This window comes from Tupaia chinensis, unplaced genomic scaffold (genome assembly GCF_000334495.1).
Source record: "Tupaia chinensis unplaced genomic scaffold, TupChi_1.0 Scaffold000113_1, whole genome shotgun sequence".
NCBI lineage: Eukaryota > Metazoa > Chordata > Mammalia > Scandentia > Tupaiidae > Tupaia > Tupaia belangeri.
This window is the reverse complement of record NW_006159577.1, coordinates 2,480,048-2,494,149: the sequence shown is the minus strand read 5'-3', so window position 1 is coordinate 2,494,149 and position 14,102 is coordinate 2,480,048. Positions and strand designations below refer to the sequence as shown.

The 14,102-nt window shown below is 49.0% G+C and overlaps 2 protein-coding genes and 1 pseudogene across 2 annotated transcripts in view; 2 read left to right on the top strand and 1 right to left on the bottom strand.

Moving 5' to 3' along the window:
* Positions 1-14,102, bottom strand: part of FAM53B (family with sequence similarity 53 member B) — a 90,326-nt gene that overhangs the window by 16,332 nt on the left and 59,892 nt on the right. The window lies entirely within an intron of this gene.
* On the top strand, positions 54-703 carry LOC102502749 (60S ribosomal protein L15 pseudogene; annotated as a pseudogene).
* Positions 13,256-14,102, top strand: part of LOC102490972 (AP-3 complex subunit sigma-1-like) — a 1,864-nt gene continuing 1,017 nt past the window's right edge. Inside the window, exons 1-2 of the mRNA XM_027770089.1 lie at positions 13,256-13,325; positions 13,795-14,032. Of these exons, the coding sequence (XP_027625890.1) occupies positions 13,256-13,325; positions 13,795-14,032 (308 nt within the window). The remainder of the gene's footprint in view (positions 13,326-13,794; positions 14,033-14,102) is intronic.

Sequence of the window (14,102 nt, the reverse complement as noted above, 5' to 3'; positions counted from 1 at the left end):
TCGGAAGACATTTTGTGTCACAAATGAAAAGATTCAACCTCAAAAGATGGATAGTTCAGGAGAAAGGCTCTTTCCTTTCTGTCTGGCGGCTGCCATCAGGTAAGCCAAGATGGGCGCGTACAAGTACATCCAGGAGCTGTGGCGGAAGAAGCAGTCTGACGTGATGCGCTTTCTCCTGCGGGTCCACTGCTGGCAGTACTGCCCCGGGCGCCCTACCCCACCAGGCCGGATAAAGCGCATGGACTGGACTACAAGGTGAAGCAAGGTTATGTGATATACGGGATTCATGTGCAGCATGGAGGCCGCAAACGCCCAGTCCCCAAGGGTGCAACGTATGGCAAGCCTGTGCATCCTGGTAAACAGCTCAAGTTTGCTCGGAGCCTCCAGTCTGTTGCAGAGGAGCGAGCTGGACGCCACTGTGGGGCTCTTAGAGTCCTGAATTCTTACTGGGTGGGTGAAGATTCCACATACAAATTCTTCAAGATTATCCTATTGATCCATTCCATAAAGCAATCAGAAGAAACCCTGACACCCAGTGGATTACCAAGCCAGTCCACAAGCACAGGGAGATGCGTGGGCTGACATCCGCAGGCCGCAAGAGCGAGGCCTTGGAAAGGGCCACAAGTTCCACCACACTATTGGTGGCTCTCGCCGTGCAGCTTAGAGAAGGCGCAATACTCTCCAGCTCTACCGTTACTGCTGATCTAAGAAATGTTTGTAAAATTCATACCTAATAAACAATTTAGGACACCATGGCCACTGTGGTGCAGCAGTGGCACGCATCTGCAATGCTAAAGTCAATGGGAAGATCCTGGGTTCATGTATCGTGGTCTCCCTGTATACACTGGGTATATACGTGCCCATATTCCCAGCTAGCCAAGGCTAAGGGTAGGATCACAGCATGCAGACTGTTAGAAGTGTGTATCTGTCTGTCTGTCTCAGAAGAAATAAACAGAAAAACTTTTTTAAAAATTTTTTTGTAAAGAAAAAGGGCCCAACTTCAGGGGTGCAAATGGTAGCATACCAATTTATAGTGCAGGAAGCCACAGAAATGACCGCAGGTTTGGATTCTGAGTTGCCCTGACACATACTGGACATGTACACCCAAGATCCTGACTAGCTGGAGGGCTGGGGAAAGGGAACTGGCACCTGTGTGCCCACAGGCTCTCTCATAAAAGAAATAAAATAAGCTTTATTTATTATTATTGTTATTATTACTTAATTTGCTATAAGGCATGCACGCTCACCAGAAAGAGTCAAAGAGAGAGAGAGAGAGAAAGGGAAAGTAGAAAGCAAGTCCCCAGGTCTGGAACTCAAACTGCAGTAGGCTTTGTGGGAGTCCAGTGCCTCAACCACCACACCACCTGCTGGCCCCAAATAAACGTTTAAGACAGGTGTAAATTCTTTCTAATTAATTCATAAATCTAATACAATCCCTATCTAAAATATCAACAGCATCCCCAACCTCCATGGTCTTAAGATAAACTAATTTTCAAGTTTTTAATGAAAAAAATTTTAAAAACTGAGATTAGTCAGGAAAGCTCCGTGAAGAATAATAAAAAGAAACTAACCCTGCTTGACTAGATCTTACCATATATTATGTTGAGTTATATAGCCTTAAGAATATACTAGTACAGGGCCAGCAGGTGGCATGGTGGTTAAGGTGCTGGACTCCCACATGGCCAACTGCAGTTCAAGACCTGGACCTGGCAACTTGAAAATCACACTGGGCACGTGTCCGTACATGCCCAGGATCCCAGGAGGGGAATGGAAAAGGAGGGGTCCCAGTGTGGCCACCTCCCCACCCCAGAGGTGAGTTCTCACTTTCTTTTTTACTATCTCTCTCTCTCTCTCGACTGAGCACACGTGCTCTATGGCAAAACTTAAAAAAAAATACTATTATAGTACATGTATACATATGGAGACTAATAAAATAGAAAATAACTTTTGAGATGGACCCAGGTGAGTATATGATAAAGGCCTGAAATTTTTTGATGTTTCTCCACTAACCCTTCTTTTTTCTCTCTTACCCCCCTTCTCCCTTTATTTTACACTTTGCAAAATTGTGTGGACAAAAAACCCCTACTAGTCCCAAGTTCCTGCACTTAATAATCACCAAATTAATCTAAGTTTCATACAAGTGTGGGACATTAGCAAGGGCCAGTACCCAAATGGCCAGTGGGCGACACCTATGCCAGACGTGTGCATGAGGACAGAAAGTCATACTGTCTTTCACATGGCTGTTAGGTGCTTTCACAGCACACAGGAAGAGGAACTCCTGGAAGACATTCACTGCTGTTGAGGTCCAAAATGGCTGCCCCAACTGGGAGAAAGGGGCTTGTTCAGGGCCCTTGCCCTGGGCGAACACTAGCAGGCATAGTGAGCAACCCAAGGCTGTGCTGGAGGCTGCTATGTGCCTGCAACTTCAGCCTGCACCTGCCTACTCCAGCGGGCCCAGGGTCAGCCACTCAGAGCAGCTGCTGGGCCCTGCAGGAGGAGGAAGAAGCGGCTCAATCGTCATGAATGATTTGGGGAGGAGGGAATGCCCCCCTCAGACCTGTAAGCAGGCTCAGTGACCACAGGAACATTCCAACACACACACTGAGCCAGGTGTCCACAGGTCAGTGCTTGTGGAGATGGAACCTCGGTTCTACCTCTCATATTTCTAGAGTTGACAAACAAAGGAGGGATAAGACCAAGTTCACAGTGTCAGAGTCACCCACATGCCCTTTCAGTTCGGGAGAAGGGAAACTTGTCTGTCTTCCCAACAATAAAAACAAATCATATAGAAAAAGCAGACACAGTGGAAACACAACTGACTGATCTATCTGCCCAAACAGGCCTCAGCATGGAAATCTCCAGAAGCAAACTATCACTACAGCTCCTTCACAGGCTGCCCTGTCTGGATGACAAAGGAATTCCTCTCCCACACCCAGGAGGGCCAAATCAGAAACAGGGTCTGAATGCATCTCTGAGGGACCTCGGACAAACCCTGTTCCTCTCTGGGTCTCCATCTGCCCTCTGTTCTGAGAAGTGGTGGTCCCCACAGGGGCCCTGGCTTACTTGGAATCTCACAGCGGTCTGCAGATAGGATAAGGCAACCCAATGCACTCCACAGACATGGTGAAACACAGTGTCCAGGGTATGCCTGGTGAGAACGTGGGCACTGGGCTTCTGCCTTCAGCCTGCCACAGGCCAGGCATGTCCTGGGCAAGTCCTACCTGCTCTGGGCCCATCTTATAATAAGAGTTGTGGAGCAGAGCTCCAGTTAGCCTCCCCTTGCCTAAGAAGCTGTTGCACCAAGACCGGCTTTGATATGATGTGAAGCCTGGCACCAAATCCAAATCAAACCTGTATCTCTGCTCACAGCAGCCCTGAATGGCCACCTCTGGCCAGATCATCTCTTGAATTCCACACCCAAAGGGCATGTCCCTCTAGATGACGTTCCATGAGCCTCTAAACTCATTATGTCTCAGGTGGTCAAATGAATGAAGGGTCGAAAACGATGCTCTATTTAGGGTAAAGTTCTGCCTCTAACACTGGGACTGGTGTTCCCTTGGACACATTATGCAACCTGAGTTTCTCTTTCCCCCTCTATAAGATGGTGAAATAAAAATTGCCCTCACAGGGTTGAAATGGGCTGAAATGAGATCATAAAGGGTGCCTGGCTCAAGGGGTTTAGCCACCCACCACCTGATGGTATGCAGCCGCACCACAATGGAGGGAGAGGCCCACATTCCTAAGAGTGGCCCAAGGCAGAAGCAGCACAAGAACTATTTAGCCCATTTGTGTTCCATCCGCACTCAGTTCACGAGATCAGAAATCCCTGGCACGTTGGGGAAAGGAGAGCATGCTGGCATTTGCTGGCCACTGCAGTCCTTCAGAGGCAAGGACAAGAAGCAGTCCAGGCGGGCTTAGCTGGCATGTCCCAGCCTGCCCAGGCAAGGTAGGTGACCATGGACATGCCTGCTGGTGGTGGGTGTGGCAGAACATTCCTGGGCACATTCTGCTTCTCTAACTCAGCTGGCCTCACCTGCAGAGCCAGAGATGAGTGGTGGGGACAAAGTGTGAGAGGCCCTGGTACTCCCTGAGCCCTGGAAGACCTGTTAGAAGACTGCCTCTCCTGAGGCTTTACTTTGCCTGGAGGCCAAGAAAACACTTGCTTAGCTATAAGGCAGGGGTGTGGAGAGACTCATCCCAGACTCTTGCCCACCAAAGCATCCTTCCTGGAGTAAAGTTTCTTGTTGCTCATTTAAGTCCCATCTTTGCAAGCCATTCTGACACCCTAACAGGGAGTTGTTTGCTCCTAGGCTGCAGGGATGAGGGAAGGGTATGGGAGGAGGTTCTGTATTTTCCATTAGCCCCAGGCCCAGACACACCCCCAGCAGAAGGCAGGGATTCTAGCCCAGGGCAGGTACCTAGGGGATCCCTGAGGGGCTGCTGAGTAGTGGGAGTGTGGCCTGGAGCATGTTCTTTGTCAGCAAAGAAATGGAGTGTCTGTCCCTCTCTAGCTGAGTGGCTTTGGGCAGGTCATTTCTACTCTCAGATGCATGATGGGAATCATGATGCCAATCTTGCAAGGCTGCCATGTGAATAGGATTAGAAGAGAGAGCATGTGGAAGCCCCAGCTCAAAGTCTCAGGGTGCTCTACAGAATCTGGCTCCCACTTGGAGGCGGGACTGTATACTTTGCAAGGGTTGGCCTGGGCAGATGCCTGTTCCTTTGATTTTCCCAGGGAAACACCTCAGTATAATTGCATGTTTCTCTATTTCATTACTGTTAAAATGCTTGGCAGGATATACTAATATAGCACCTGTATCCCATGCCATCTAGAAGCCCCAGGAAGCCTAGTAGTTGAGATAATACCTGAGATGGATACCCGGAGCCAACACTGGATGAGCTTCTCACTCCATTAACCCAATATCTAACCAGAGACAGGCTCTGCTAGCCTCCCCATTTACACCCAGAGAGAACAAAGTTGGCTTGGGCAAACTTCTACCAAGGGACAGCTAGGGCCAGGCTCAGACCTGGATCTGCCTCTTCAAAGCCTAAGCCCCTAACCATCATGCTTCACCACACCGCTATGAGAACACCACAATTGAGGTTGGCAGAAATCCACCCTAGTTTCTACCCCCACAAGAGTCCCCAGCAATCCTTGCCTGCCACTTGATAAAAATTCCCAAGTATAATATTCCAATGTCCTCTGACAGAGTCTCCTCACTAATTAGAGTAGCAGAGAAAGTAGCTCAGGGGAGGCCCTAGGCTGCACCTTTGTGCAGGTGCCTTCTCAAACTACGCATACCCTCAGGGCTTTCCTGCAGAGTATGAGCAGCAGCATGGCCTCAGGCACTCCCAGGCTCCTTGGCAGCCAGCAACCCCAGTGGGCACATCGAACTTGCTCTGCTTGGAGGATGAAGAGGTGGGTGAGGAGAGTGCTATGTCCATTTGTCAGCCAAGCTTCAGCCTGGGAAGGGGCAGACGGTGATTGGGACAATGAGGGTACCAAGCTGTCCCCCAAGGCATGTAGGGCTTAGCGCTGTCATATCACTCTGAAATCCATACATTTCTTTGTATGTAGGGAAGCAATCCAAAAGGTTTAGCTACATAAATTCCACTCATTTATCATCCTCTGGAATCTTACCTTATTCTGGCAACAAAGTCAGGACATTTCTGGGGTTTCATTCTCATGCCCTAGCAGCTGTGAAGTCTCAAGTGATGGCAGAGCTAACATTTACTAGGCATTTACCCTGAACTTCATGGGATCACCCCATCAAACTTGCACATCAACCCTGGGAGGGGACACTACTGCCATTGGAGGTTCAGAGACTTGCTGAGGCCACATAGTGAGTGCGTGGGGAGTATGCAGTCTGTCTAGCCACTGCACTACATTTGCGTGCAGGAAGCAGAAAAAGAAGAAGAACAGGCCTCTCTGCTGCAGTACACCAGCAAGGCAACAGGCTACAAGAGGCCATAGAGGGTATGCCCCGCTGACCCTCCACTGAACAAAGCCCTCCACCACAAGGGAGAAAGGGGCAAAGGCCATGAGTATGTTACTTTCCTCTGGAGCCAACCTCCAGGTGATGAATGATGTGTCAGGAAAAAGGCTGAAAACACCCAAAAGGAGGCAAAACAAGCTTGACAAAAGAGACAGGAAACCATCACAGGACCCAGCTATAACACCGTTGGGAGTGCACAGAATCCCAGGCAGCTTCCCAAGGGACCCAATCTGTTCCTCACCCCTTTCTTTCTCTTAGATGTAAAGCACACACTTGTGTGCACATACATACATATACACACACACACACACACACACACACACACACACACATGACATCCCTCTCTCTATCATCCTGGAATTGCTTCAAGTTGCTGAACTCCCTACAATGAGCAATGATACCAGGGTCAATTGAACTTGATGACCCTAGTAGCCCTCCCAGTGCAAATGGGTAGGATGAGCTGTGGTGGGGAGAGGAGGTACCCACCACCCAGAGACTAGCTTTAGGGCAAGGCCCCAGTCTCTGGCCTGAAATTGTCACTAGTTGAGCCAGTCAGGAAATGAGCCCATTTCCCTGTTCTAAGAACGTCTGATGATTTGGAAAAAGCACAGAACCAATGGGGAAGTCCCTCACTTTCCATCTGCAAGTGTCTACCACAAAAATGAGCTGCCAAACACCATGCGTCATCGACTGAGGCCCATCAGAAAGGGAGGCCCAGAGCTAAGTGGAACTTGAGAGATGAGATTCTAAAATTATCTAGGAGCCACCACCATGGTCTTAATAGAGGAGCAGACGTAGGCCCAGATCACCTCTAATAGACTGGGCTCCCTACTGCTGCAACAGCCCTCCATGCACCACAGGAAAAGGGGCCCATTCTTGATTCTGCTTTTCAGGTAGATAGGTGAGTCTTATTAAAGAATTGAGAGTCGATAAGACTTACAACGCCCATGAACTAAACACCTACCGTGTGATAGGGACTGCATTAGGAACTGAGCACACCGTAGTTCACTGGTTCCTTCAGAACCCTAGAAGGCAAGTGTCAGCATTCCTGTTTTACAGATGAGAAACTGAGGCCTAGAGAGGTTACTGAGCCTGCTAAGATCACCCAGCTGGAGAGTATGATGCCTGAGGCCATGCTCCATCTGAACAAAATGGCCTGTGAGCATAAGCACCCACCCTGCCAGCTGAGATGCAGTGTTCCTTGAGGAAGAATCAGCCGTTGGAGCCCTAACTGGCAAGCCACTAACACTGTAGCCAGTAGTGCCAGGCGGGCCTGAAGCATAGAGCAATCATTATTCTCACACCCTTGAGAACACTGGCCCTGCCGAGCAAGGCTTTATCAGCAATCTGCCATGCAAGCAGGTCAGGGAGATCTTAACAAGGCCCAGGCTCCAGACAAGGAGAGGATGAAAGCCAGAGCCATGCATGTGGATAAATCCACAGTGACGGCTCTCGCTCTCATCCCAGTGCCTCTCCCCAGTTGTGGTGAAAGCAGGACAGTTTCAAGGGTGGGTTGGTGGGGGGCAGAGTGATTCTGCCACAAGAGAAGGGCGGCTCGGCATAGCCAGAAAGCCCAGATGCCACATTCTCGAGCCTGGCACCCCTCCTTTTACAGGAAAATCCATCCAGGAGTGGGTGCAGCCCCAGTGGCCTGACAGTAGCTAGACTGGCTAATGTCCCTTTCTCTTGGTAGCAACATCCTTGGGTGAGCAAGTAACCTGAAATTCCTGCAGGCCCTGGTACCCCATACTGACGCAGCATACATACAATTTATGCTCACAGAAGCATTAAGATGGTAACTCCAGAAAGAATGGGTGGCCTTCTCTGTCTTGTGCACATAAAATTGATTCTCACTGCAAAACTAAATGTAAGCCAGGAATTTTCCCTGTAATTGTTCTGGCAACGTGGGGGTGAGTCTAGGAGAAACCCCTTTAAACTGCAGCATAAAGCTCCCTGGTGAGCAAGCTGGGTTGCCCTTCTTTTTTCCATTTTCACTTGCACTCCTTCCCACTTTAATCTCCACCATTGTCCACTCTAAGTGAGACCTCATAGTGTTTTCCTGAAAGCAAGAAAAATTGACATTCCTGAAGGTATTGTGGGACCTGTCGAGGCAGAATTGCTCACATATGCCTTTTTTCTCACTATTAGTTTGAGATAATCTTAAAGAAAGAAAGACAGAGAGAAAAAGACACACAAAACACAAACAAAAAAAGTCCCTTCCTCGATGACCGGCCAGAAATAAAGCCAGCTCTTAGTCTCTTGAGAGAAACATCAATTGTTGGAGTGCTCAGGTTAACGGGGAATCACAGAATCAAGAATCCCACTTACCCAGCTGAAAGCAAGAAAGCAACTTCCAATTGATTGGGGAAAAAAATTAATTGCAGCTTTAGAAAAATCTTTTCTCTGCAGTAGGGCTATGGGGCCATTGAAACCCAGGCGGCTTTGCAGGGCTCTCAGCAGTTTCCGCTATTCACGACTCGCAGGTGGCTGATAAATTTCCCAGGGTTTCTCAGTGCAGTGATTGCTCCTGGCTCTTTCAGCGTGGCTGCAGGAATCTATACAGGTCCACTTAAATCAGTCTGAAACTGTGAAAGGCTTCATCACTCGCCCCATGGACCCAGCCGCCCAAACAGAGCCCTGGGAGGGACGGCAGACGGGCTTAGGGCTGGGAGGACGGTACCAATTAAAAACCAGAGCCTATGGGCCTTTCTCTTCCTCATTTTCATTCCTACAGCTATATTGTGTCCACTGGCAGCAGATTCCAAAGGCAAGACACCACATCTACCTCCCAGAGCTTTAGAGCCGCCATTCCCAAACTAGGCTAATTAAACATGTGGTTCTCTTCCAGGCTGCCCTTGGGGAAGAGCAAATATGGAAGGCTTGTGTTGTGCACGCAAGGATTGGTCCCCTGTAGACCATCCATGAGCATCTAGAGGAAACAGGGCCTCATCTATGAGCACCTAGAGGAAACAGGGCACCATCCATGAGCACTTAGAGGGAACAGGATCCCATCCATGAGCATCTAGATGAAATAGGGCCCCATCCATGAGTACCTAGAGGAAATAGGGCCCCATCCATGAGCACTTAGAGGGAACAGGATCCCATCCATGAGCATCTAGATGAAATAGGGCCCCATCCATGAGTACCTAGAGGAAATAGGGCCCCATCCATGAGCACCTAGAGGAAATAGGGCCCCATCCATGAGCACTTAGAGGGAATAGGGCCCCATCCATGAGCATCTAGATGAAATAGGGCCCCATCCATGAGTACCTAGAGGAAATAGGGCCCCATCCATGAGCACTTAGAGGGAATAGGGCCCCATCCATGAGCACTTAGAGGGAATAGGGCCCCATCCATGAGCATCCAGAGGAAACAGGGCTCCATCTATGAGCATCTAGAGGAAATAGGGCCCCATCTCGGCATCTGCCTTGGAAAAGGCTGACCCCTTTGGTCTCTGGAATATTCTAGTGTTCTGTGTATGTTAGAAGGCCTCCAAACCTGCTAGGAAAGATGGGTCAAACCTGGCAGCAATGGAAATGGAGGTGGAGGAGAGGAGGTTGTGGGTCAGCCTGCAGCTCACACAGCCTTGCTCCAGGGATGACATGACTCAGGTGAATTCACCACCCAGTTCGTAGTCCCAGGGCAACTGGTGGACAGCAAGTCAGCTGGCCGAAGGTTGCTATCAAGACAGTCATAGTTGGGGTAAGAGAGGACCCAGGCCTGGCCACTTTGCAGCTGTTTATCCTGAGCCTGGTCACTCAGCCTCTCTAAGTCTGTGTCCTCAAGTGGAAAATAGCAAGAAGGAAAGCTCACCATGTATTACGCATGTACCATGGTAGCCCTCACCCAGTGACAGTTAAGACTGCGACTACTAATCAAATTACCAGTGGTGGAGCCAGCAGGTGGCATGGTGGATAAGACGCTCAACTCCTTCATGGCCAACTTGTTTTGAGTCCTGGACTGAGGCTTGAAAATCATGCAGGGTACACAGGTATGTATGCATGTGTGCCCAAAATCCCGGGAGGAGAATGGACTGCAAAGTGGTCACCCCCTCACCCCTGGGTTGGTTTCTCACTTTCCCTGTCACCGTCGCTCTCCAGTGAGTGCACACACTCTATGGCAAAAACCTACCAAAAAGGAAAAAGCCAGGAGCAGCAACCTCTTCAGATGCTTTGCCAGCAAACCGAGGGGCTTTGGTTCTTCAAGGCAAGTTAGAACCCCAGAGACAGGACTGGGGGCATTTACTGCCCTCCCTCTTCCCTTCTCTTTAGAATTCCAGGACAGCTCCTAGCCCAGAAATGGATGAAGATGTGGGTGGCAACTCTGTTCTTTTAGCAAAATGCACATTAATTCCAGCTGACCTGCCTGGCACTGAGCAACCCTTCTCCAAATTAACAGGGTATCTGAGCTGCTGAACACATGATCCCCCCAGCAGGAAGAGTCGCAGAAATGCACTTCTCAAACATTTTTGCCACAGAGAGGCCTGGGAGGTGACTTCCCTGACTTGCTCAGAGAGTTTTGGAATGTTGGTTTCCCAGATGGCTGTGGACAGAGGCTCCACAAAGTCCACAAACTTGACATGAGAGGGCAGGTGGGTCCTGAGTGCAGCAATAGTGATGGGAATTAAAGAGGGAGGCAGAAGAGGGCCACCTGGGGCGGGGGGCTTCTCCAGCTAGAGCCTCTCCTGGCCTGAAAGACTGAAGACAGAGGAGGTGGTTTGTCAGTCTCTCTACCACAAGACCCACCCATTGCCCAGAATATCTGCCCCCCAAGTAGTTGAGGGTTACTCCTAAATGCATCCACAATCCTGAGGGGACTATCTTTTACTGTCTCTGGAATGCTAGAAAAGGGAGCCCCACGAGTGTCACTTGCAGACAGAAGCCAGACCCACAAGGCAATGACTGCCTACAGTGATCACCTGCCATGGAGGCAGCTGCAGAGTAATAACTGGGCTCAGCCTCAAAGGCAGGGGGTGTCCCAGGTTGCCCACAACCGTGCAAGGAGCTGACCTGAGCCAAGGGCAGCTCAGGATCTCCCTGGAGACCACAGTAGTACAGGGCAGACCTGGCCATTACTTCCACTGTCTGAGCAGACCTTGTATGTGTCCTTTTGACCTCTTCTAAATAAAATAGCTAGAATATTGATCCACTTCCTTCTTTTTTAAATTTTTAAAATTAAAACTTGAAAGCAATAATATGGGACCAGCAGATGGAGTAATGGTTATGTCGCTGAACTCCCACGTAGTAGACCATGGTTTGAGTCCTAGACCTGGCGGCTTAAAGCTCATGCTGGGCATGTGTGAGTGTATACCCAAAATCCCAAGGGGAAAATGGAGAAGGGATTGCAGCTGGCCATCCCCCATCCCGGGGGAGGGTGATTTCTTGCTTTCTATCTCTCTGTCTCTTCAGCAAGAGCACACACCCTATAGCAAAAATCTCTCCAAAAAATTGTTTTTGAGAGCAATAATAAAAATAACACTATCTAACCATGTGCTTCCTAGACCCTGAGGAGAGATACAAAATTTTAACCCCTAAAACAGGCTCCAAGGACCACAGAGAGGCCTGAATTGGCAACAGTGCTGACCCCCATTCCAATGACAGCCTTTACAGTCTCCATCCTGTGGGTGTGTGTTGGGGAGTGGAGTGGGGTGGGGCAGCAGTAGATAAAGGACCGAAGGCAGACAGGTGATGGTAAATCGAGTAGGGCTTTACTTTGGCAAACAGGCGGTTGCTAAGATCCTTCCAAGAATCCTAAAATCCTGATTAATGGGTTAGATGGCTTTGTGCTTTGGCAGTGGGACTCGGGCACCTGTTGTTATGAAAAGCAGCATGGCACATTGCTGGTGGCTGTCTGGCAAAACGCCGGCTCGCCTGGGCGCATTGGGGAGACTCAGGGGAGACTATCATCACTGAGGAGCTGGCAGAAGTGGGCCAAGAACCACTGGACAGTTTCACCATCCTTCCCAGCAACTGGGGACACGGACTTAGAGATGGAGAGGACAGAAAATGTAGGGTAATGAAGATTAAAAACCTAATCTCAGGGGGCAGCAGGTCCCATAGCACATCTGTGTCTACAAGTAACAAGATGCTCTGCTATGTGGCAACACCCCCATCCCCACCCCATAAGGCCTTTGAACCAAGTTAGCTGAGAAGGTATCTCTCCTCTGCCACTGCCCAATCTAGAAAGACTAGACTTTTTGTTTGGGGCCAGACAGGTAGCAGCGCCTCAGGGACTGCAGCCAACAAGGAGGTAAAGGTCCTTCACTTCAGTCAGTGTTTCTTGACTATGTTGGCCCTAGGTGACTATCACCTGTCATGACTGAGGATGGAGGGGCTTTGGACATCTAGTGGGTGGAGGCAGGGATCCTATGTAGGACAGCACAAAGAACTACAAGCCCCCAATGGCAATAGCATGAGGCTGAGAAACTCCATCTAGTCTTTTAAAAATATTTTTTAAAAGAACTATTTATTTATTATTATTTTTCAATTTGCTATAGGGCACATGCACTCTCCAGAGAGAGACAGACAGAGAGAGAGAGAGAGAGAGAAAGTGAGAGAACAACCTGCCAGGTCTGGGACTTGAACCACAGTCAGCCATATAGGAGTCCAGTGCCTTAACCACTGTGCCACCTGCTGGCCCCATCCATCTAGTCTTAACATTAGAGCATTTCCTCCCTCTGATCACCCTTGGAAGTGTAGTTTTCTCTCTTTTAGGGATTTACTGCATGCTTTAAAGAACGTTCCCAGTATGGCTTCAGTGTAGACTAGCTCTATTTGCTCTGGCTTATCAGACTCAAATATGTTTCCCAGGCCTCTAATGCCACAGGAGATGAAAGAAGAAGCATATAAAGAATCCTAGGACAAGGGACTACTACATGGCATGGTGGTTAAGACGCTGGGTTCTCAAATAGCCAAACATGGTTCGAGTCCTGAACCTGGTGGCTTGAAAATCACACCAGGGGTTTGTGTGTGTGCATGCCCAAAATCCTGAGAAGAAAATAGAGGAGAAGAGATTGCAGCATGGTCATGGGTGGTGATTTCTCACTTTTCCTCTGTCTCTATCTCTCTTTGGCGAGTATGCATACCCTACAGCAAAAACCTAAAAAAAAAAAAAAGAAAAAGAAAAGAATTCTAGGACGAGAGCACTTGAGTGTGGGAGGCAGTGTGGTGGGGGGCGATCACCGTGAGATCTAGAGGTGAGGCTCAAGTGCCATCCTCCATCCCGGCCCCTGTTGCCCACTCAATTGGCCTGGCCAAGCCATGATCAAGGAGATCTTCATCTTCAACAACCATAACAAGCCATGGTTCTCCAAGTTTTACCAGCAATTCAGTGAAGATACAAAACAGCAAATCATCGGGGAGACTTTCCATTTGGTATCTAAGAGAGGTGAAAATGTTTGTAATTTCCTAGAAGGAGGATTATTATTATTATTATTATTTTTGGAGAGGTCTCTGCTATAGGGCACATGTGCTCGCCAGAAAGACGGAGAGATAGAAAGCGAGAAATCTCCCCCCAGGGGGGATTGCCATGCCACAGTCCTTCTCCTCCATTCTCCTCTTGGGATCTTAGGCACTCACACACACGCGCCTGGCGTGAGTTTAAGCTACCGGTTCCAGGACTTGAACCATGGTCGGCTACATCGGAGTTCAGCGACATAACCATTACGTTAACTGCTACTCCCCAAGGAGGATTATTAACTGGACAACCTGACAACAAAAGAGAAACTATGCGATGCTACATTTTGTGTTCTGTGTGGATTCTTCAGAAAGTGAACTTGGCATTTTAGATCTTATTCAAGTATTTGTGGAAACATTAGACAAGTGTTTTGAAAACATCTGTGAACTGGAATTGATTTTCCATGTAGACAAGGGTCACAATATTCTTGCAGAAATGGTGATGAGGGGAATGGTATTAGGCACGAACATGAATGAGACTGTTATACAAACTGATGCACAAAGTAAACTGGAGAGATCTGAGGCTGGCTTAGCAGGTGCTCCAGCCTGTGCTGTCTCAGCTGTAAAGAACAGGACTCTTCCTGGGACCAGCAGTTAGCGTAATGGCTATGTCGCTGGACTCCCACATAGTCAACCGCGGTTCGTGTCCCGG